Raw genomic sequence first — 21,264 nt, 5'->3', positions numbered from 1 at the left:
ATCACACATAAGACAGTGAACCCTCAGCAAGTAATCAATGGGTATTATCACACACTCCACTTCCATAGTCATGTTCTCCTTTCGACTGACCATGTTCAGCTTTTAGTGAGTCACGCTTTACTTTTAACTATGTTCTTTTGAATATCTACTCTATTGCATTGGACCATACCTTGTCAGGTGGTTTTGCCTTTTGAATTAAATAACGTCGAAAAGCAGCACTTTTAAAGTGAAACTGTGGCACTTTGGTGTGGTATTTAGTGAATACTGCTGACATTGCTGATACACGTATTGCATAGGAAATATCATGGACACATCACAGATGTAAAGTTTAGAGCATTCACTAAATCAAAACATGTATACATGCAATTGGGCCATTGCCATTTCTGTAACACCTCTTTCTAAACCAGGATGCTGTGGCCATACAGCTGGAAGAAGGCAGACTTGTGAAAATCAAGGAGGTATTGAAGCAGCTTCCATCACCTCATTACAGGTAAGAAAATGTGTCGGCATGCTTCATTTCACATCAGATGTCACATCAGTTACAGTTAAAGCAGAAAAGAACAAGTGCCTTAGTCAATGTGGACTTGTATTTATGAATATAGGTGGCACTAGAGGTTCTATTTAACAGATTTCCTGAGAGATATGGGACTCTGAAAGCTTGACTGGGCTGTAGATCAGTCATGGCATAACATTCAAAAACATACAAGGGTGACGTGTGACACATATTTTTAATGACATCTGATGGGTCAACAGCCATCAGACAACATCAAAAAGCAGACCTTTAAGAGTACTATTCAAAACAGTGTATATTGACACACAGGAATAAAACATATACATTCATAAAATACATAGTTTTATTCAAGATTATGACATTTCTAAAAGCAGCTAAAATGGGTATGATGTCCCATGAGCGGGACCAGTGGAAGTGCAAAAGTATACAACTGTGTTTGTCTTACAGGTAGTTCAGGCCACCTTAGCTCATCGAAGGACATGTATAAAGACTGGAGGGGGGTATCTGTACTTCTGCCCACTATATTGTTGGAGTAGAGGCATAGAGCACCCCAGCCAAGGTTCTCTAATGGTAGCTATGGAAGAGTAACCAAGGCTGCGACTCAAGAGAGGTGATGCGGGCCAGTGAATCCCCAAGTTCCCACAATGGAATGTCTGCACACTATGTTAGATGATAACACAGTTCTTATATTAAAGGATAAAAAGTCAAGTAGGTATATACAAAGAAATAAGACTCACGCATTACTTGAAATCTAATCAAATAACTTAATATACATACAGTTCAATGTGGTACCACTGTTACCTTTAACTTTAGTTATGATTCACCACTGCTGACAGTTAATAAAAGGTATTTACTTTGTTAGGCAAGTGTTAACTTCAATGTAGAAAGGCTGGTAATACTTCGGCAGAATGCTTTCTTTAGTGTAAAAAGGTGTCACAGCACGCCCCTCCTGAAGCTTGTGGAAGAGGTGGACGCTCCCCCATTAGTGTGCTAATGCGTTTCTTAAGGAACGCCTGTCTGCGGTTTACTGCAACTATGGCAGCGCGTTGCAACCTTTATTCTTCGTACTATTGGGGTAAGACGCTAGTTCTCCGTTCCTTCTCTTTTTCCTCACCCTTTGTGTCTTTCTTGCCTTCCCGCTCTCTCCCTCCGTGCTACGTAGCCCACTTCTGACTCCTGTTTGTTTTTTCTTACCTGGATGCTTTCGTTCTGCTTGTTCCGATCATTCGTATTGGGACCTACCCTTGCATCTCTCTGCTGCTCAGCTCCCTACTCCAACACCAGTCCAGCTGCATACCTGTCAGAATCACAGCAGGGGCCAGCAGTGCTCCTCATCTGTTTTATTCTAGCCTTTTTTGGCTTTTTCCCCTCACTCGGTCGTTCTGTGGGCAGAGCCTCTTGCCTGGGCTATACCCAGTCAGGCATAGTGGCTTCCCCTCGTGGCAGCCCATATTTGAACAAAGAAAGGAAGACCTCCAAGAAGAAGAACAAGGCGATACCCCGTGAGGAGCCCTCCCACCAGTCTTCAGAAGAAGGTTCAGGTGAGGAGGAAGTGGGAATCACTGTAAAAGGCAATACTGTGTGAGGATCCTCCACCTGACCAACCTGTAAGGAAAAGTTAAGGTGCACCTTATGTTGTATATTACAGCCGGTCCAAATATGTTCAATAATAGTCTGCTTCTGTTTCTACAAATCCCACTACCCCAAAGTACCTGGGAACCCACAGGAGGACAGGATCCAAGATGAATCAGAGACCTCTGGATGTAAGAGGCTCTTTCTGGTCACAGTAACTTGGGTGCCTTTGAAGGCAAAGTGGCAGAGTTTCTCTGTTTCACTAGATGAAGCCCCTCGAGTTTTGGAGCTTCCTTGGAAGTAGGAATCACTGGAACATCGGTGTCAAGCAGAAGAAGGAACCAAGCAGTGTTGGAAAGGCAGCAATGCAGGTCTATCGTGCTGGTCTCAGTTGTTGGGTTGCTACGCTGGCTGTGGATGTCCCATGAAGATGAAACTTGCTGTGGACCTCAACAAGACTTGAGTGAAGAAGATAGGCCCTTCGGTGTTCATCAATGTCTTTCAGTGGTGACGGGTGCAGTGGCAGTATCAGGTATCGGGTTTCGGTATTTCACGGTTGCCCACCTATCGGTTCTTCGGTGCTACAGCCACAGCGCAAATGCCAGGGTGGCTTCTCGTGACTAGGACATGACTACTGGACTAGACTGTGGACCCTCACCAAGTCTGGACCGGCAGAACACACTGTTCGTGGTTTGGTGGTGGGAAACCACCGGCTGGCACTCCTCTGCAGGTGCTGACCCTGGATCTTTTCTGGTGTGAAAAAGTGGACAGATGTCATGGCAGCAGTGCCACTTGAAGATTTCTTGTGTTGCTTGGACTTTGACAGCTCCAGATGTCGAGCAGCACTATGCCAGGGTACTCCCCTCTTCCAGGTGATACTCAGCAACTTGACTTCCAGCAGTCACGAACACTCCTCCAGGCCTTCTCCGACACAGATGGACTTCTTGGCTTCAAGATGTTCTGGCAGTCTTCTTCTGGACCCACTAAGATCCCTTCTCCGGACGGCAGGCACACAGGACTTGCTTCCAGGGCACTTCAAGTGAAGAACAGCAGTTGCACAATGTCCCCTCATAGCTACGAGAAGAGGTCGCCTATCCAGGTCCTCTCTGGTTCATTTCTTAAATCAGCAGAGCAGCCTTTGGAATACACAGGATGTGGATTAGAGGCAACTCCCCAGTGTTTCAGGGCACACACCGCATTCAACCCAGTTTAAGTCAGGGCTGGCTCAGTCATTATGTCACACAACCAAAACCAGACACCCACAACACAGAATGCCAATTGGCTCCTCTCTCCATTCATTCAGGTTCCACCCCAAGGGTGTACCCACAACAAGCAGTCCCTGGGGATGGCACCAGCCAGTCTGGCATGGGCAGCCACCAGAGCCTTATATGATCCTTCCACCCAACATCCATTCAGGGGAAGGGAACAGAGTCAGGACTTTGAGAAACAAGGGATAAAGGCAAAAGACACCAAGAGGCTATAGTAGCCATCTTGGCTTTGTGTAGGAATCCACTGATTCCCATGGCAGGGCCTTGGTATCCCAACAATACCCAGGACCACTGTCAAGTCAGCATGTTGCTGCCACCAGCCCATACCCTTTTCTGTGGGCAACACACATTTGCCCAAAAACATACACTAGGGATACAAGGGTGTACCTCTACCCATGGGTGCCCTAAGGGTATCCCATGGGTACTGTTCACCAAAAGGTAAAATTGAAGCGCTGCTCTGCCACGGGTCCAAGCTGGACTCCTGTACAGAAAATACACAGAAAACACATCCAAATATGTGGCAGGACAAGGACACCAATAGACACTAGAAAGACACTGGGGAACATTTTAACAGTCCTCAGATTCGTCCCCAACTACTGGCTTGCGACATCTTCCAAACTAGAAAATCTCCTTACCTTCATGCTGTAACCCCTCTAGGAAAACAAGAACATTCCTTAGAACTCTTGATACATTTAGAACAATCTTACCGTCCACACTGTGTCAATTGATTACAAAACTTTATTGTTACAATATATAAAAAGAGTTTCTCACCAGTTTAAAACAGAGTGCAGAATCACTTCTGCCATAAAAAGAGATACTTTCTATTTTATCTCAAAAAGTGCAATTAGAAAATGAACAGAGGTTATTTATTTCTGTCTCATAAAGTTCATTTATACAAACCTACAAAAAACAGTTCACTCTAGCACATACTAACTACCATAAAATTAGACCCCATGTGCTAACAAACACATCTGCAGAATACAGTGATAAGACAGCAACCACTTTTAGGTAGCTCTCCTAAAGCATCTAGTGTCCTAAGTAAGCGAATCCTTGTACATACAGTCTCAAGGTTTTAATTAACTCAATAGTTTGTTAATGGGTTTTGTCATATAATACACTACCACAAAACACCCAACATGTTTCGTTCTTTTTGATAAGTATCGACAAAATGTAAGAACTTCTTCAGGGCAAGAAAATCGACAACACAGGTCTTCTCACTCTCTCACACTCTTCACAGTAATGTACTTCTTCAACCTAGGGGAAAACAGCATGAAAAAAACAGCCATCAATCATTCTGCTAAAAAAAGGCTAACCAAAAAGGAGTAGTCCTGCTGATAGCGGAACTATTTGAGTCAGTGCCAGACTCAACGGGCCTCACAGACAGAAACCCCCCATCACAGGATGCAGAATAAAACGTCAGCGGAAGTAGGCTCGTAATCGGGGGTGGGAAAAGGGAAGCAGTGAGCGCGATTGAACAATGTAAAATGAACATGTTATTGTAAACACTGAAAGTTTGGTTCGTATTGTTTGTTAAATGTTAATAAAATTTTTTAAAAAAGGAGTAGTCAATCTCCTACTGTTGGCTTACCGTGACTGTTTATTTGTAAACTACTTCAACGGATGCGTAGACACGTCTTCAAAGTAGACTTGTGATCTGTAAACATAAGCACACCATTCAGTGCCGGCCGTATCACCAAAGCCCAATACATAAAACTATTTTTTCTTTTTTCTGAACAGAATATATTTAGATAAGTACCAATTCGTAATTAATTGCCTCACTAAAAAAACATTTAGTGTCCAGGTTTTTTATGCTACACAAACCATCAACTCCTTACTAAAGTGCGGGTGGCTCGGTCTCATAGTGCCAGCTCATTAACTCTCCCAGTACTACTCGTCTTTTTGAGTTTAAGGGAAGCTATTGGCCGAATAGCGAATCCAACACGTTACATGCAAGGTCCATAAAATGCCCCATGCAACTCATTTCACAAGTTCTAATACTACAGATGAACTATCTGTTCTCAGCACACCAAGTCACTTTAAAAATAAAATGGGGAACTCAATTTACCCTGTACTTGGAGGTAACCACAGCCCCACGTGAACTGGGTATGTTAGATCGATCCTTTTTCGAATTTCACACCACCTCTCCGTTTACAAGATGCAAACGTGCAGGAAGTATGTCTTTATGATTAGGTCGCTCGTTTCCCAGTAAAGCCTGTTATGTTCCGGCCCCGCGCGGAGGCAGAATGTGGTAGGCCTCGGAGGTAGGCCTCAGTGACGCAGCTCCAGCCGCGCGAAAGAAAGACACGACACACGCTGCTGGAGTCTGTGCCCGGAGCTGCCTCCCTTGCGCGGGGGTGGGGGTTTTATTAAGACGACCTACGTCACTGCGTAGCGGGGCAGAGGGCGGATATAACATTCCTCCTTTATTATAAACAAAACACAACAACGGAACACACCCACACGAGTAGGCTTCTACTCATGAGTATAACAAAATACAAATGCAAATTCCCAATTACAAATTTCAAAGTCCACATTAACACACATAGTCCTTGAGCCGAGATGGCGGCTGAGTGGCAGCTCTCAGGCCATATCTTCCACCTCGTGAGGTGGTTTCTACAGTCTCACCAGATCTCTCACCTTCTGCCTCCGGCTGACCGAGGTCCTGTTCGCTCCCCTGCTCCCATGTTCTGTCACCTGCATTTTCTTCGCCTTGGTGATCCTCAGGTCCGTCCTCGATCCACGGCGACTCCTCATCTTCTTGGGGACAGTCCCCATCAGTCCAGAGGTTGCGCGGCACCACCTTGAGCCATGACGCGTTGCACGTCACCTGACGATGCCCCCTTTGTGCAGTTATCATGGTCCCTCGTGTCTCACGGACAGTCCATGGGAGAGTCTCGTAGCGGGAATCCATTTTGGACTTCGTCGGGTTCTGTAACATGACCACCTGGTCGCCCACCTGGTGGTCGGATGGTCGCGACCTCCTCTTGGCACTCATGTTGGCATTGGCGTCCTTTCGTCTTCTGTCAGTGCGCCTCATGTCCAGCTCGTCCGGTCCTCTGCTGGGGTGATGTGGGATGGACGATCTGATGACGGTGCCGAACATGAGATCCGCTGGGCGAACGCCTGTTGTGCAGTGCGGGGTGACCCTGTAGTTCCTCAGGAAACGATAGAGGCCGACCTTCCACGGGCTGGCATTTGCCTTCGACAGCCTCAACACTTTTTTAATTGTTCTCATGAATCGTTCTACATCGCCGTTAGCCTGGGGCCACCTGGGCATGATGTGATGATAGCGGATGTTCAGATCTTGCAAGTACTGTTTGAACTCCGCCCCTTGGAAGGGTGCTCCATTGTCACTTTTGATCGTGGTTGGGAGTCCATGTGTCGCGAACATCTTCTCAATGGCCGGGATGACAACTTCCTCTGCCGTGGACTCGACCACCTCGACTTCGGGGTATCAGGAGTGGTCATCGATTGCCACATGAGGTACAGGCCCTCTCGTAGTTTGCAGAAGTCAATGCTTATTGTGTCCCACCTGCCAGAGCCTCGTTCCGCCGATAGGATAGGTTCCGGATCTGGTGGGGCTCCGGTTATGAGGCACGGCAGGTAGGTGTTGACAAGTTTTTCCACTTTTTCGTCAATTCGAGGGAACCACACTCGGTGTCGAATGTGAGCCTTCGTTCGAGCCATCCCTTGGTGGCCCTCATGGGCGAGTGCCACTATCCGGTCGTGCAGACCTGGCGGAATGACAATGCGATTTCCGCGGAGCAGCAGCCCCTGGTCTGTTATCGACAAGTTTGGCGGACGGTGAATGTTCCTGTGAGGAACGCCTTTGCCTCTTCCGTTCTGTTGTGCGTGTTTTTCATAAATGACCTCCAGTTGCCCAAAATGATGGCATCTTTCACCAAGTCGCAGCAGGGGTCACTGCATGTTTCCTCTGCGATGTCCTCAATGCTGACCGTCTTCGGCCTCATTGCCCGCACCACCTGGCAGATGTGTTCTTCGGTCTCTTCGACCACCTGGACTTCCTGTGGCGTTGCCGCTCTCGGATGCCTGGAGAGGAAGTCTGCCGGGTTGCCACATCCCGGTTGATAAAGGAGCTCAGAATTGTACTGCTGAAGGTGTAGCAGCCATTTGGCTATTCTGGCCGGTGGGTGCGAGAAAGTGCCCATGAAGATGGGTAAGAGGGGCTTGTGGTCCGTAATCGCTGTGAACTTGCGGCCATAGAGATACAGGTGGAAGTGGCGGCACCCCCACAGTACGGCGATCGCCTCTTTCTCGATGTGAGAGTACCTCTGCTCCGTCGCTGTGAGGGCGCGCGACGCATAGGCGATGGGTCTCTTCTCGCCTTCGTTGGTAGCCTGCATGAGGATGGCCCCCAGGCCGAAAGGGCTGGCGTCCATGTAGAGTTCTGTCGGAAGAGCAGTGTCATAGTACGCCATTCTCGTCTCTACGGACAGCAACTCCTTGATGCTCTCGAAGGCATCTTGGCAAGCCTTCCCCCACTCCCACTTCGCGTTGAGCTTTGTGAGTTCACAAAGGGGTTCCGACAATGTGGCCAGGTTTCGGATGAATCTTCCACAGTACGTGGCCATCCCCAGGAAACTGCGGACGTCGGTGGTTGTCTTGGGCGGACTTGCGGCCTGTATGTCAGCGACCTTCTGAGGGTCCGGCGAGATGCCAGAGTTACTGAACTTGTAGCCAAAAAAAGATATCTCCGTCTTGAAAAACTCGCATTTTTCCTTGTGGATGGTTAGGCCCGCAGCCTCCAAACAGTCCAAGAGCATCTTTAGCCTTCTCGAGTGTTCTCCTTTGTCTTGGGCGTGGATCAGGATGTCGTCACTGAAATTGAGGACACCTGGGATGTCCCGGATGACTTCTTGGAGGGTCTGTTGGAAGACTTCGGCTGCCAAAGATATGCCGAAGCTTAGCCGCTTGTATCTTCGCAGACCCAAGTGTGTAGAAAAAGTTGTTATGTACCGAGAGTCCTTGTGTAGCTTCAGCTGATGGTACCCTGCTTTCAGATCAACTTTTGAGAAGACTCTCGATCCCGTGAGATCAGCCACAATCTCGTCGAGGGTTGGTGTGATATGGCGCTCCCTCTTGATGGCAGTGTTCGGGAGGCGCAAGTCTATGCAAATGCGGACCTTCCCCGGTTGTTTGGGTTTTCGTGTGACCACCATCGGGGACACCCATGGTGTCGGCCCCGTCACCTCCTCGATGATACCTGCTTCTTCCAGCGCTTTTAGTTCAATCTCCACCTGCTCGCGCATGTGGAATGGGGTCCTCTGATGTCTGACGGCCCTTGGCTGGACCGACTTGTCAATGTGGAGTTTAATTGTCTTTCCCTTCAGGCACCCAATCCCGCTCAGCAGGTTCGGATGTCGCGCCAGGAGTTTCTCGACCTCTTGGGCATCCCCGATCTGATTTACAAATTGTACGAGCCCTAAGTCCTCCACCACATCACCGCTCAGAAGGCATTCGATCCCGGCGTTCACTACGTAGACTTTAGACGGTAGCCTGTTCTCACCGTGGCTGAGGGTCATGCGGAATCTGCCAACTACCGGTAGCGGCTTCTTGCAGCCATATGCGAACAGGAGAGTGTCAGTGTTCTTGAGGGATGGTTGCGGCTGCAATGTCTTGAACGTGGACATGGGCATGACATTCACCGAGGCTCCCGTGTCAATGGTCATCCATATCTGCTGGTTTTGGAGGGTGACCTGGCATTTTCGCCTCCGGAGCCCTTTCTTCTGCGTGTCGCGTCCTTGATCCAGGGCTGACACTAGGTAGACTTTTCTTCCTTTTGTCTGCTGCTCTCTGCCGGGGTCTAGTGGAGTTCCTGTGATGTCATCTCCGTCTTCCTCAGTCGACGAGTTGTGAGCTTCGACGCGCCTCGTGACTCCCTGTTTCTTCTTCTTTGTTCCACTCCTCTCCTGAGGGTTCGGCGGAGGCGGTAGTGGAGTGCCTGAGGAACGGCACACCTTTGCATAGTGGTCCTTCCTGCGACATGCCCCGCACGTTGTGCCTTGTGCCAGACAATTTCGCCACCACACCATCCACACTCCGTGGGCCCCGGGATCCGTGGCTGCCATCTGGGCAGTGCGTAGTTACCACCGGATTCATCCCTTGTGGATTGTCTGTTCGTGACCTGGGCCACCATGGATGACGCGCGGGCCGGCTGTAATTTGTGCAGAGTCAAACCCATGTTAGCGGCCTTGGCATGTGCTAGCTCCCTCTGACGACCCAGCTCCAGAATGCGCGTCAAAGAGATGCCCCTCTCACCCAGCACCAACCTCCTTAGTTTCTCGGAATGGATGCCATTGATGAGTTGTCTCCGGATCTCTTGCTCGACATCCGTGAACTCACATGACATTGCTAGCTTCCTGAGCCGGGTGTGAAAAGCATCCAAGGTCTCCTCTTCCACCTGAAACGTGGTGCAGAGTATGAAAGTCTCATAGTCAGGATTGAGTTGCGGGAGAAAGTGAGCCGTCAACGCGTCCTTCGATCGTTGGTAGATGTCCAGGCCATCCGCGATGGTTAGCGCATTGAAACGGCGTAGCACCTCGTCCCCCATGTTCAAAAGTAGGTGCGACCTCAACTTCCTAGACGAGGTTACGTCCTTGCACTCCATAGCCATCTCAAATTTTTGGAGCCATTGCTGCCAGCGGGGGCCAACCAAGGATGGATCCATGAACGGATCGAAAGGTTTGAATCATTGTGGTGGAGTTGCTCTGTGGGCGAGCTGGCGGTGGCGAGATTGACAGATTCGCTGCGATTCTGGATGCCGTGCTAGGCCCAGGAGGGAATGTGCCGGTCGCCATGTTGTGTGACGTCGTCCCCCGACGGTCCCTCTTGAGGCCAACCTATGAACCCGTTGGCGGATAGGGCCGCTGCCTCTCCTCCACTGTCTACAGCTGTGAACGCACGTGCGCTTTGCGTGTGCGGTAGGCCCACGCCTCGAAGAGCGGGCCCATCGGCTCGCAAGAAATCTTGTCAGTCGTGCAATGCAGGAGGAATGAGATGGTCGGGCGCCGAGCACTCGTGCTGGGTCCCGTTTCCTTCATCGCCAGTGTTATGTTCTGGTCCTGCACAGAGGCAGAACTCGGAGGTAGGCCTCAGTAACGCAGCTCCAGCCGGAGTGAAAGAAAGACACGACACACGCTGCTGGAGTCTGTGCCCGGAACTGCCTCCCTTGTGCGGGGGCAGGGCTTTTATTAAGATGCCTTACGTCACCGCGTGGCGGGGTGGAGGGCGGATATAACAGTAAGCAAGCAGAGAACATGAACAAAATTCTTACTTGCAACTTAATATTTAAAAGAACTTCACTCGCATAACAAGCAGTGCATAGTTCGAAGGGGGAGACACGAAGAGGAGACAGGGAAGAAAAAGGCGGAAGAGGCTGCCAGAGTGTTCTTTCAATACTTACAAAAACGGCGTCTCGTACAATGCTTCACTTCTGCCTACATCAGCGTCACGCATCGTCAGTCACCTGATCCTATGGCGTATGCGAAACAGCTGCTTTTAAAGGAAACCGTTCTACGCGGCTGGAGGTGATAATGGCAAATGTGGCTAACACTGTAATCACCAAACGTTAACATCCGAAACTTGGCTGATCACGGGAGAAAACTCCACACTTGCTTTGTAATTACGTGGCGGAGGTGCTACTGCTCTATTTGCAGCTCCTGATGTATATCTCACTTATCATAAACAGATGGCTAAAGAATAACCGAACTGTCCGAGTGCTCTAAGTGCCCATGCACATATATACTTGTGGCTCGTTAATACACCACCCGATAGGACATGCAATAAACTCCTTCTAAGATGGAATACATCGGTAATCTTAAGGGAATAATATTTTGAAGACAATCATTATCTGTCTTATTCCCATATGCATTAGAAAAACTGTGTCATTAACCAAACTTCCAAGCCATTGCTGTCATCCCAGGTTGCTCCAGTCAACAGCCTTGTTCAATCCTATAACTGCTGATTTACACAAAAAAATCAACCATTGTTCTTTCGCCTGTAGTCTTTTGATCACTGATTCGCCGTCGTTAGATGGTGAAATTTCAACAACACTGTCCATCTGAAGTCATCCATTCTGTGATCCATCATCAAGAAATGATTTACCACTGGGGCTGTAGAACCCTTATTTTTAATACAGCTCCTGTGTTCTGAGATTGGCACCTTAATTTTACGTTTGGTCATGCCTATATACAATTTCTTTGCATGGACAGCATATCGCATAAATAACGTTACTAGTGTTACAATTCGTGAACTTAACCTGTGTAGGTCCGGTCCCTCCAAAAGCTTTTCCAGCATCACAACATATAACACGAATGTGTGTACAAAATCTGTAACGAAAATAGCACATTCAAATGATTGAATCGTTATTGTCGAGTGGATCAGTTGGTAAACATCTAATAAATGCCAATCACAATGGAAATTTTATTTCCTAAGTTTCCTAACCCACATAAATATACACGGCACTGCATGTGTGCCTATCACAGGCTTTAAATCAAAGCAAAACAATTACTGACATAGAGAAACATAAATTATGTTATGTAAACTAGAAAATATGTCAATATGGTGGAAGTGTTATTAAATAACCCAGCCCACTACCAAAAGCTGCTGAGTCACCCACTGACAGATTGATGTCCCAATTACAGGAAATGTGCACTGAAGCCATAGAGTCAAGCGTCCTTAGTCAACGTGAAGGGATGTTCTTGACCCCTGCACACACATGGAATCTGTTTTTCTATGCACTCCCTAAAATCTAAAAAGACAGTGTAATCCCCCAGGACATTCCATTATGTCTTCTTGTGGTTCTGTGCTAGAACCTGTAGGAAAAAGTATAGATTTATTCATCCTGCCTATAGCAATTAAAACTCTCAGAGATAATAATATATGATTAAAAAAAGCTCTGTGTAGCAATTTCTTCACTTTTGGGCCAAACCTCTATGCACAAATTAAAGGAACTGCAGTGGGCGCAGACTTCACCCCCAGTTCGGTTAATCTGTATATGGCAGAGTTTGAAGAGTTGCATATTTTCAATAATAATCATTTTCAATCGCACTTAACAAACTCGAGCAGATACAGTGACAATGTATTTTTCTTCTGGAAGGGAGAGACCTTCATACAGACAAACAATCTTTTCTGGCTTAATTCTCTTGTATTGTATTCATCATTTATATAGTGCCATTTCCCCATTTGTATGGCCTCAATGTGCTTTGTGGTTGGAACTCCTTCGGTGACCGCCGTCCATTGTGTGGGAGGTTCAGAGAGTTAAATGAAAGAAGTATGTGTGCCTTTTACTAGGTTAGGTCTTAAGTGGCTGGCTAGGTTCCTGTAAGCAGCCCAGAGATCAGGCACTTGGGCAAGTGCTGTTGGTGGTTTTGAATAGAATGCTAGTGCTTGAGAATCGATGTGTGCCCAGCTAGACCGACATTTTTTCGAAGGTTGACTCTGCATACAATTGGCAGAGGTGTTGAGGTAAGTCAGGGGTTTCAGTGTGGATGACTAAGTGTGCTGCTAGACCAGAATAGCATAGCCATAGCTGCATTCTAGGGTGTATGGATGGGTGGCTGTGCCTGCGGCATGTGTCCACAGACGTGGTGCAATGTATACATACCGTAAGCTTGGATGAAGTTCAGCTTCAATGTTGTTTTTCTTGTTCGAGTGTGATTGACTGGTCTTGCTAGTCATGGTCTCCATGGAACGAAAGTCTGAACAGTGGGAGAGGGGCCCTGAAGGACAGGGGTGACGTATGATCGTGTGTTGGTGAGGGCGTGTGGGGGATGATGATAATTTGTCACTGTGTACCGCTGCGAATGCCGCTGGCATCCGTGGAGGCATTGGTGAAAAGGAGCATTGTTGTGTTTGGGTCAGTGTCCCTGTGCACCTATCGACAGATGATTGGCGGGTCGTGTCCTTGGGGGATGGTAGCGAGTGACTTGTCTTGGAGGAATTCCTGGCCCCTGTTTTGGATGGCCCAGTGAGTGATGCACATGGCTTTAAATGGTAGTGCGTTGTCCAATAGGGAGCCAATGGAGGACTCTTAGTGTAGGGCTGATGTGTTCTCTGGGAGGTAGGTTAATGAGTATGCGGGCCACACCATTTCAGATTCTTTGCAGTTTCCTTAGCTGACACGCTGGTGTGCCTAGGTAAAGGCAGCTTGCATACTCAAGCAGGAGTGAATAATGGGGTTGATGGCAGAGACACTGTGAGGATAGTTGAGGCATGGGAAGATATGCCTGAGGATGTGCAGATGGAAGAAACAGGTTCTGAATACGGAGTTGATGTGTTGGGAGAGGGACAGATCCATGTCCATTGTGCATCTGAGGTTTTTCACCAGGGTGGAGGTTGCCGGGGGTAGGGGGCCTGGGGATTGAGGCCAGGGAATAGGTTGAGGAAGGGGCACTATTTTCCTGCACACTAGGATTTTGGTTTTCCCAGGATTGAGGATGAGGTGGTTTGTCGTCTTCCAGTAGGCAATATCTGAGAGGCATGATGACAGATCTGGACCGTTGGAACCTGGTGATTTCAGGGTTTTAAGGATGATCTGGGTGTTGTCTGCGTAGTTGTAGCAGGTGAGACTGTGGGAGCGGAGTGTGGGGAGTGGGTTTAGATAGATGTTCAAGAGGAGGGGGATAGGGGTGCTCCTTGTGGAGCTCCTTTTGTTACTGCCCATGAGTTGGGGGTGAACGGTTGAAGGAGCATGATTTGTGAGCAATTAAAGATGAAAGAGGTGATCCAAGAGATGGCCGTGTCTTTGATTCCTAATGAGTGTAACCTTTGTAGGAGGATGGTGTGGTCGATGGTATCGAAGGCGGCAGAGACGTCAAGAAGGATTAATACAGCACAGCCTTCTGCATCCGTTGTTCTTTTTAGGTAGTCCCAGGCAGACACTAGGGAGGACTCTTTTCGTCTGAGGGGTCTGAAGCCAGATTGGGCAGGATCCAGGAGCTTGTTGACTTCAGTGAAAAGTCAGAGCTGCTTGTATGCTGTGCGGTCCATGAGTTTGGCCATGAAATGGGTGTTGGAGATGGGCCAGTAGTTCTGCTGGAAGAGTGGGTCGAGTGGGTTTGGTGTACAGGGTTTTAAAAGCTTCTGGGAAGGTTCCCGATGTTAGGGAGTGGTTGAGGATTGAGCGTGCGATACTGCCTGAACAGGTTGAGGCTAGGATGTTTTTGAGGAGGGTGAGTGGGCAGGGGTCCTCAGGGAAGCCTGATGGGCGGTTTTGTGCTAGGAGTGAAAGGAACTGCTGGTGAGACTGGAGGGAACGAGGTGAAGGTTTGTATGGAAAGGTGGTTTGGACGGGGGTCAGGCTGTGAATGGGCAGGGGCGGTGTTCCAATTTAGAGATGATGGCTGATTATCTGTCAATAGGGATATTGTGGAAGTATTCTGATAAGATGTCACATAGGGATTGGGAGTTGGGTGGGGGGGTTAGAGCAGCCTGGAGAAATTAATTCAGAAATGATTCTATGCAGTTCCTTGCTCGGGTTTCAAGAGTTTAAGATTCTGTTCCCCTAGAATGTTTTCTTGCTTTTCCTAATTTCCAATATACATGCTCTCGTTAGTTTTGCTAGGGTGATTTTATTCTGGGCAGTAGGGATGGTTCTCCAGGTCAGTTCAAGATGGAGCTTGAGGACTTTTAGTGATTTGAGGTTGGCGGTGTACCACCTGGGTGTAGGTCCTGATCTCGGAGGGGGCTGTTTTGCTGGGGTGACGGGGTCGAGGGTTCTCGAGCGCCAGAGGTTGAAAAGTTTGATGGAGCTGGGGCCTTCTTGAAGTGAGGTGAGGAGGGAGTTAACTAGATCTGGGATGATAATGACTTCATTCCAGAGTGGAGTTAGAGGTGTGGTGGTCAGTGGTGGTTGGTGTGACCTTGGATGCGGGCCACAGTTGTTAGTGGTCCATGATAGGGGGCCTGGAGGCAGTGTGGATATGATGTTTGTGGCGCTGAAGTTTGCATCAGGATGTGGCCTCCAGTGTGGGTGGGTATGGACATGCATTGTGTCAGGTTGAAGGCTTTTAGGTTGTCTGTGAGAGTTCGGGTCATAGGGTTTGAAGGGGAGTCAAACCAGATGTTGAAATCATCTAGGATGGTAAGTGCTGGATGTAGGTAGATCCACATCTTCAGTTTATGGAGTCATCCCATAAAGATCAGTAACCTTTTTTGGATATAGTCATTGGTCATAATGAGTGACACATTTTTATGACACTGTACCATAATGAAACAGACCGTAACTCAAATGCTCCTATACCTCAGCTAACAACCAAAAGCACTTGGGAGAACCTCCCATACAGCCAGTTCTTGTCAGGAGTCTGACCAGAGAGTACAGGGTAAAAGCTATATCTTACAGTACGCACTGAAGATTAGGGTAGATTCCTGAGGCAATGCTTGCACATAACAGACACAGGGTACATGCCAAGCTGATCTGTGTTGAGACCGGCATTCACAAGAACTGCAGGAGCTGGCTGGCTGTAAGTAAAGGGACACAGAGAAAGCAAAGATAAGCAAATATACTGGGCAGCACTGGCTGTGTGCAAGGCAGGGCTGGATACTGGTGTTGGAACCAAGAAAGGAAGTAGGGCAGAGGGCAGGATTGGAGTTAGGTTATGGTTAGTGTTAGGAAGGATTTCCATTTATGTGTAATTTTCCCTCCAGTTGTGAACCCCCGAACGTTTTGCTGTTGTCTGACAAGCCTAGCCTGACTTTTGCCAGTGGAGCACAGCCTTCTGCTGCACTCTGCTGGGCTTTCGCTCACTTTGTTATGGGGAAACTGACATGCCCTTAAAGACAGTCAGTACTGGGAGACTTTGGTTCCCTTAGTCCTTTCCATTGTTGCAATTTATTTGCAACATGTTACCAGTGCACAAAGTACCTTACAGTACAGTGCACTGGGGTCTTCCTTTCATTTAGGATTTTTTGTAGAAGTGCCTTGGACAGAGCTGGTGGCAGCTGTTATTTTTCATAGCTTGTTTACCCTTTCTTGTGGTCCATTTTGCATTTACCACGTTTGGCCCTGGACAGTGTCTTGACTCCAAAATGGCCATTCCTCAAGGTTCTTTGTTCTGTCCTTTGCCCATCTTGTCCCTTTGCCTTCCCCAGGTCGAGCAGACCCGGGACAGTCCTTATTTGGTCATGCATTATCAAGCGAAACGCCAAGCATTCGCAGGCTTCTGCATGCCTTGTGTATGTGCCTCCAGGATGTGGGCTGGACTGTCTTGTCTTGTTCCAATACGCATCCTGTGTGCCAGAGAGTGTGGTGTGCTGGGAAAGACTGGGACCACTGTGGTCCGTTATTGGTCCACGTCTGGTGTGCCTGTATGTGAGCAGATCTCCCACTGGGTCCTCTTCATTTTGGTGCGAAGGATATTCTGGATAAGAGAAGGCTACAAACACCCATACCAGGTAGATCTCTTGAGTTCTCACTGAACCTAGGATAGGATCCAAGCCGAACCAAGAAGCCGAGTCGAGGAACCGCTCATGACCCGCTGGAAGGTTTGGCACGCTGAGCCCACTGTTGTCACGGCACCTCCACCTTAACCTGCTTGCAAGCATTCTCGGAAGTGTTCTTGTGTCAACCAGTGAACTAACCAGCTTGCGCAGGAACTTTACTCTGGAACTGCCGCCATCTTGAGTTGACACTTGGAACTTTGGAGTTCGTATGAACTGGGTCCAAAGCACTCTCCTGCTGAGTTCTGTACACCTAGGCACCATAGGTCTGGAATTAGGAGAGTACCCCTGAACCCGAGTGCACGTGGTCACCATGTCACCCAGCTGTGGTGACGAACTTCGAGGGTGCACTGCTGCTGTGCCCGTCTTTACCCTGAGACATGCTGCAGTGAAATCAAGTTGATCCCTCTACCAGGAGAGGAGAAATCACCACTGTCCCACCACACAATCATTCCTAGAACTCAGCCACTGAAAGTCGCAGAGCCGCACAACTGCAGCATTTCAACCCACAACCAAATTGGACTCGACTGCCGAAGTTTGGTCCAGAGTGTGCCTTGGGTTGGTGAGTACTTGCAACCCTTACCGTTGGCCCCTAGTGCATCTATCTATTTTTATGCACAAGTGTCCCCTGAGGGTCACTCACACTTACCGAGGTAGCCTGTGGTACTGTCCTATTCCCAACTCAAGAAACCTGTTCTGCCCTCTTGGGGAGACCCTCCTCGAATAGTGGGAACTTATTCTTCACTGTCTCACCCACCTTCCTGAGTCACTACAGCCCTGGCAAGAGACTCTGGCCCTCATTAGGACCCTGGCGGAGAGGGGTTTACGCCAGCGTAATGCATGGCGTACCTCTCCGCCAGACTACGACATTCCGTAGCGCCATGGAGATTTTTACGCCTGCTTTTTGCAGGCGGAAAAATCCATGGCGCTACGGGACTTGTTGTTAATTACGCCACCGTAATTTACGGTGGCGTAATTAACGCCTTCCCCACTCCCATTATACCCTATGGGGCAAAAATGGGAATGGGGAAGGGTAAATGGGGATTGGGGACTTACCGCCCCGCCAACCTCGGAATGGGGCGGTAAGTCCGCCAACCCCCATGGCGGTGTTGGCAGCTCTGCGCCATGGTCCATGGTGCAAATTGCACCATGGACCTCCGCCAGGGTCGTAATGAGGGCCTCTGTATTTCGCTGTAACGCACGATCGTGTGTGTCTTTTCAGTGCTAGGCTCCACTCTTCATAGGGACTGGACAGCCTCTTAGTTAGGATTTCATAAGTGAAGGACTGCCTAAAGTATATTCACACTGTATTCTTCTTTTTTTAAATTATTTTTATTTTATTTTATATGGTTATAAAAACAGCCTTTACAAAATACTGTATTCCCCTTTCCCTTACAGGTTGTGGACCCTTACTGTGTGCCATTCCTTTAGGCCAATTGTAACTGTATATATGTTTTATAGTAGTGTTGTGTGTATTTAAGTATTGCTACTGATCTCTGCTTGTGTTTGATTTAAAAGGCCTTTAATAAAGGTATATGTATTTTTGATATACACCTGATAGAGTAATTTGTAGTGTCCTTGCTCTGTGTGCTCATTGTGGGCTTTCAATCAACCTCACCCCTCCTGAGACCTAGGGCCTCATTACAAGGTTGCCAGTCCAGTAAAAGCGATGCCGGAACCACCGTACCGGCATCGTTTACCGGACCGGAATATTATGAGCCGCAATGCCAGAGTCACCGGCATTGGCAGGGACCCGCCGTGAGCGTCCACACTGTTGCCGGTACGAGCAGCAACATGCGGCAGCCATGCCAGTGATACCGGCATGCCCGAGTGAAGTGCATATATATAGAGGTGCACGGACATGCAATAACCGGTATGCCGGTAACGGATACAATGATGCCGTCAACACCAGCATCGCGGCAAAGGCGTCAATAGGAATCTGCTGTGTCGAAGCCTGCTACAGATGCACACAATCAGCACAGGCGGAGACTATGGAGTCTGGCACAGAAAAAAAGGAGCACTCCCACGCACCACACCCTACCCAAATCCACAAATCCACAATGCTACCAATAGCACTTGCACCACTGGAGCTGGAGGACATGCTTGCGCTGCTACTCCTTGAGGAGCAAGTGAGGCAGAGAATGCTGCAGAGGCGCAGGAGGAGAAGGAGGGTGAGAAGGGCCCACCACATACCCATTGTACAGGCAGTTGTACCCTGCAGGCAGCCACCAATTCCTCTCCCAAGAGCCAGCCCATTCACACTAACCCCTGCACAGATCCACACCCTGTAATGGCTGGACTTGGACACCATCACCACAATAGTGGACCTCATCCATGATGACCTGGTGAGCCTGATCAATATCCAGACGGCCATCCCCCCATTGCTGAAGGTAGTGTCTGCGCTACACTTCTTAGCCATAGGCACTTATCAGCACACAGTGGGGCAGCTGCATGAAATCTCACAACCCTGTTTCTCCCGTGTGCTGAACCAGGTACTAGATGCACTCCTGAAAGACGCAAGCAACCACATCAAGTTACCACATACTGCGGAGGAGGTGAATGCAACCAAAATAGCATTCCATGCACTGGCAGGCATGCCAAATATAATTAGTGCCCTTAACTGTATACATGTGGAGCTGTTTGTCAGGCATGCTGTGGTACCGGAACAGGAAGCTGTACCATTCCCTGAATGTACAGATGGTGTGCGATGCAGGCAAAATCATAACGCATTGCTGTGCAAGATTCCCTGGCCCCACACATGATGCCATGGTGCTGCGCAACTCCACGCTTCCCTGCTACATGGCCCGACACGCTGCATGACGTACATGGCTGCTGGGTGAGTCTAACCGCAGGGGCATGAGGGGTGTTGTTTGGGGGGAGAGAATCACAAGCATAGGCAACGTGTCTGCTGGCTGGGCCATGAGGGGTGTTGATTGGGGGGGGAGAATCACAAGCATAGGCAACGTTTTTGCTGGCTGGGTCATGAGGGGTGTGGGAACATAGCATAGGATTGCATGCATGAGGAGCACAAGTGCACACTGCATGAATTAATACATCATCACTCCTGAAAATAGCCGTAAACATTACCAGGTATGCAGTGAAGTGCAGAGAGACTGGGTTGGGCAATAGAAGGCAAAGTCGGATGAGGAATCATACCTAGCAACCTCTTCATTCCCAACCTGCACAATGTCAAAGCACGCACATAATGGAACAAGACCACACTCAGCGTCCTGCTTGCCTTCAACTGTGACCTTAATAAATCAAACAGAATGTGCAACACAGTCATGCTTGCAGATGTACAAGGCCTACACAGCTGTGTGTACATGCAATCAACAGACGGTGCACACACCAGCACATGTATCAGGGGCATCAGAAAACATGAACCACATCTACCACAATGCACCACCCTGAAGTGACAATGCATGAAATACATGACCTCAGCAAAGTAAATCACAAGTCATGCTGCCGAGAATCCCATCTGCCACACTGAAAACATCTCATACACTGCACTCAGTCCACAGGTTCACCGCAGATCAGTATGGCAGTCATGTCACCTTAAGGGACACATCCAAGTACAATGAGTCAAGCATGGAAATTAATAAAATCTGAAGACATGTAGTATCAGCAAGATATGATTGAGAGGAGCAGGCCCCTTCCAGAGTACGTTAGTACCACCATGCCACCCTCCACCGAGCCGTATCACAGTGAGTTAACCCTTCATCCGTGGCCCATACCACCAATGTGAATCAGACCCTATAGTCATTCAAGTGAAGGCGTCGATGGCCATGTACATGCTGACATGGATAAGTAGATTGCATACGGTGGAAACCACTGTGTTACATGATGTACATTAGGCAAATGCGTGATTATGCACTGTACATGCAAAGGCCATTTCCATCGGTGACACATAATGGTAACCTCAGGACATCATGGAGGTTACGACTTGATTTGTGAGTGCACAGGTACACATTGAATGGTCCTTGTGACGTCAACAGACCCAGTCCCTCCCTCCCTCCCTCCCTCCCCAACATGTAACATCCCTAAGTATACTTCCCCGGGTCCTTAAAAATGGAAGAAGTCATGTGCAATGATGAATCCTTTGTAGCATTTAATCAAGAACAATGTACAGCCAGTGGTAACATGAAAATAACACATGATTCACAAGTACCCTTACCATTGCTCCCATGCAGGTGATGCCGGGTATCCCCGGAAGCCGTGGCTCCTGACCCCTAACAGGCAACCAGTCAACAGGAACGAAGAGGACTACAACCGTGCACATACACGTACTCGTGTCACCATTGAACAGACATTTGGGCCTGGTTTTGCTGCCTAAGCAGGTCGGGGAGGGTGGGGCGGCGCTCATTTATGGTCCGGATAAGGTGAGGAAAATAGTGGTAGTATGTGCCATGCTCCACAATATGTGCATCCGATGCAACGTACCCCTGCTCTCTGACA

At 48.5% G+C, this 21,264-nt stretch overlaps 1 protein-coding gene across 1 annotated transcript in view; it reads left to right on the top strand.

Moving 5' to 3' along the window:
- The window catches only part of ARHGAP30 (Rho GTPase activating protein 30), a 2,240,907-nt gene that overhangs the window by 781,459 nt on the left and 1,438,184 nt on the right, over positions 1-21,264 (top strand). The window contains exon 4 of the mRNA XM_069607204.1: positions 408-490. Coding sequence (XP_069463305.1) covers positions 408-490 — 83 coding nt within the window. The remainder of the gene's footprint in view (positions 1-407; positions 491-21,264) is intronic.

Source organism: Ambystoma mexicanum, chromosome 1p, assembly GCF_040938575.1.
Source record: "Ambystoma mexicanum isolate Mex_15411 chromosome 1p, UKY_AmexF1_1, whole genome shotgun sequence".
Lineage (NCBI taxonomy): Eukaryota > Metazoa > Chordata > Amphibia > Caudata > Ambystomatidae > Ambystoma > Ambystoma mexicanum.
Note: the sequence above shows the minus strand (reverse complement) of the source record. Positions and strands in the feature narration are given on the sequence as shown.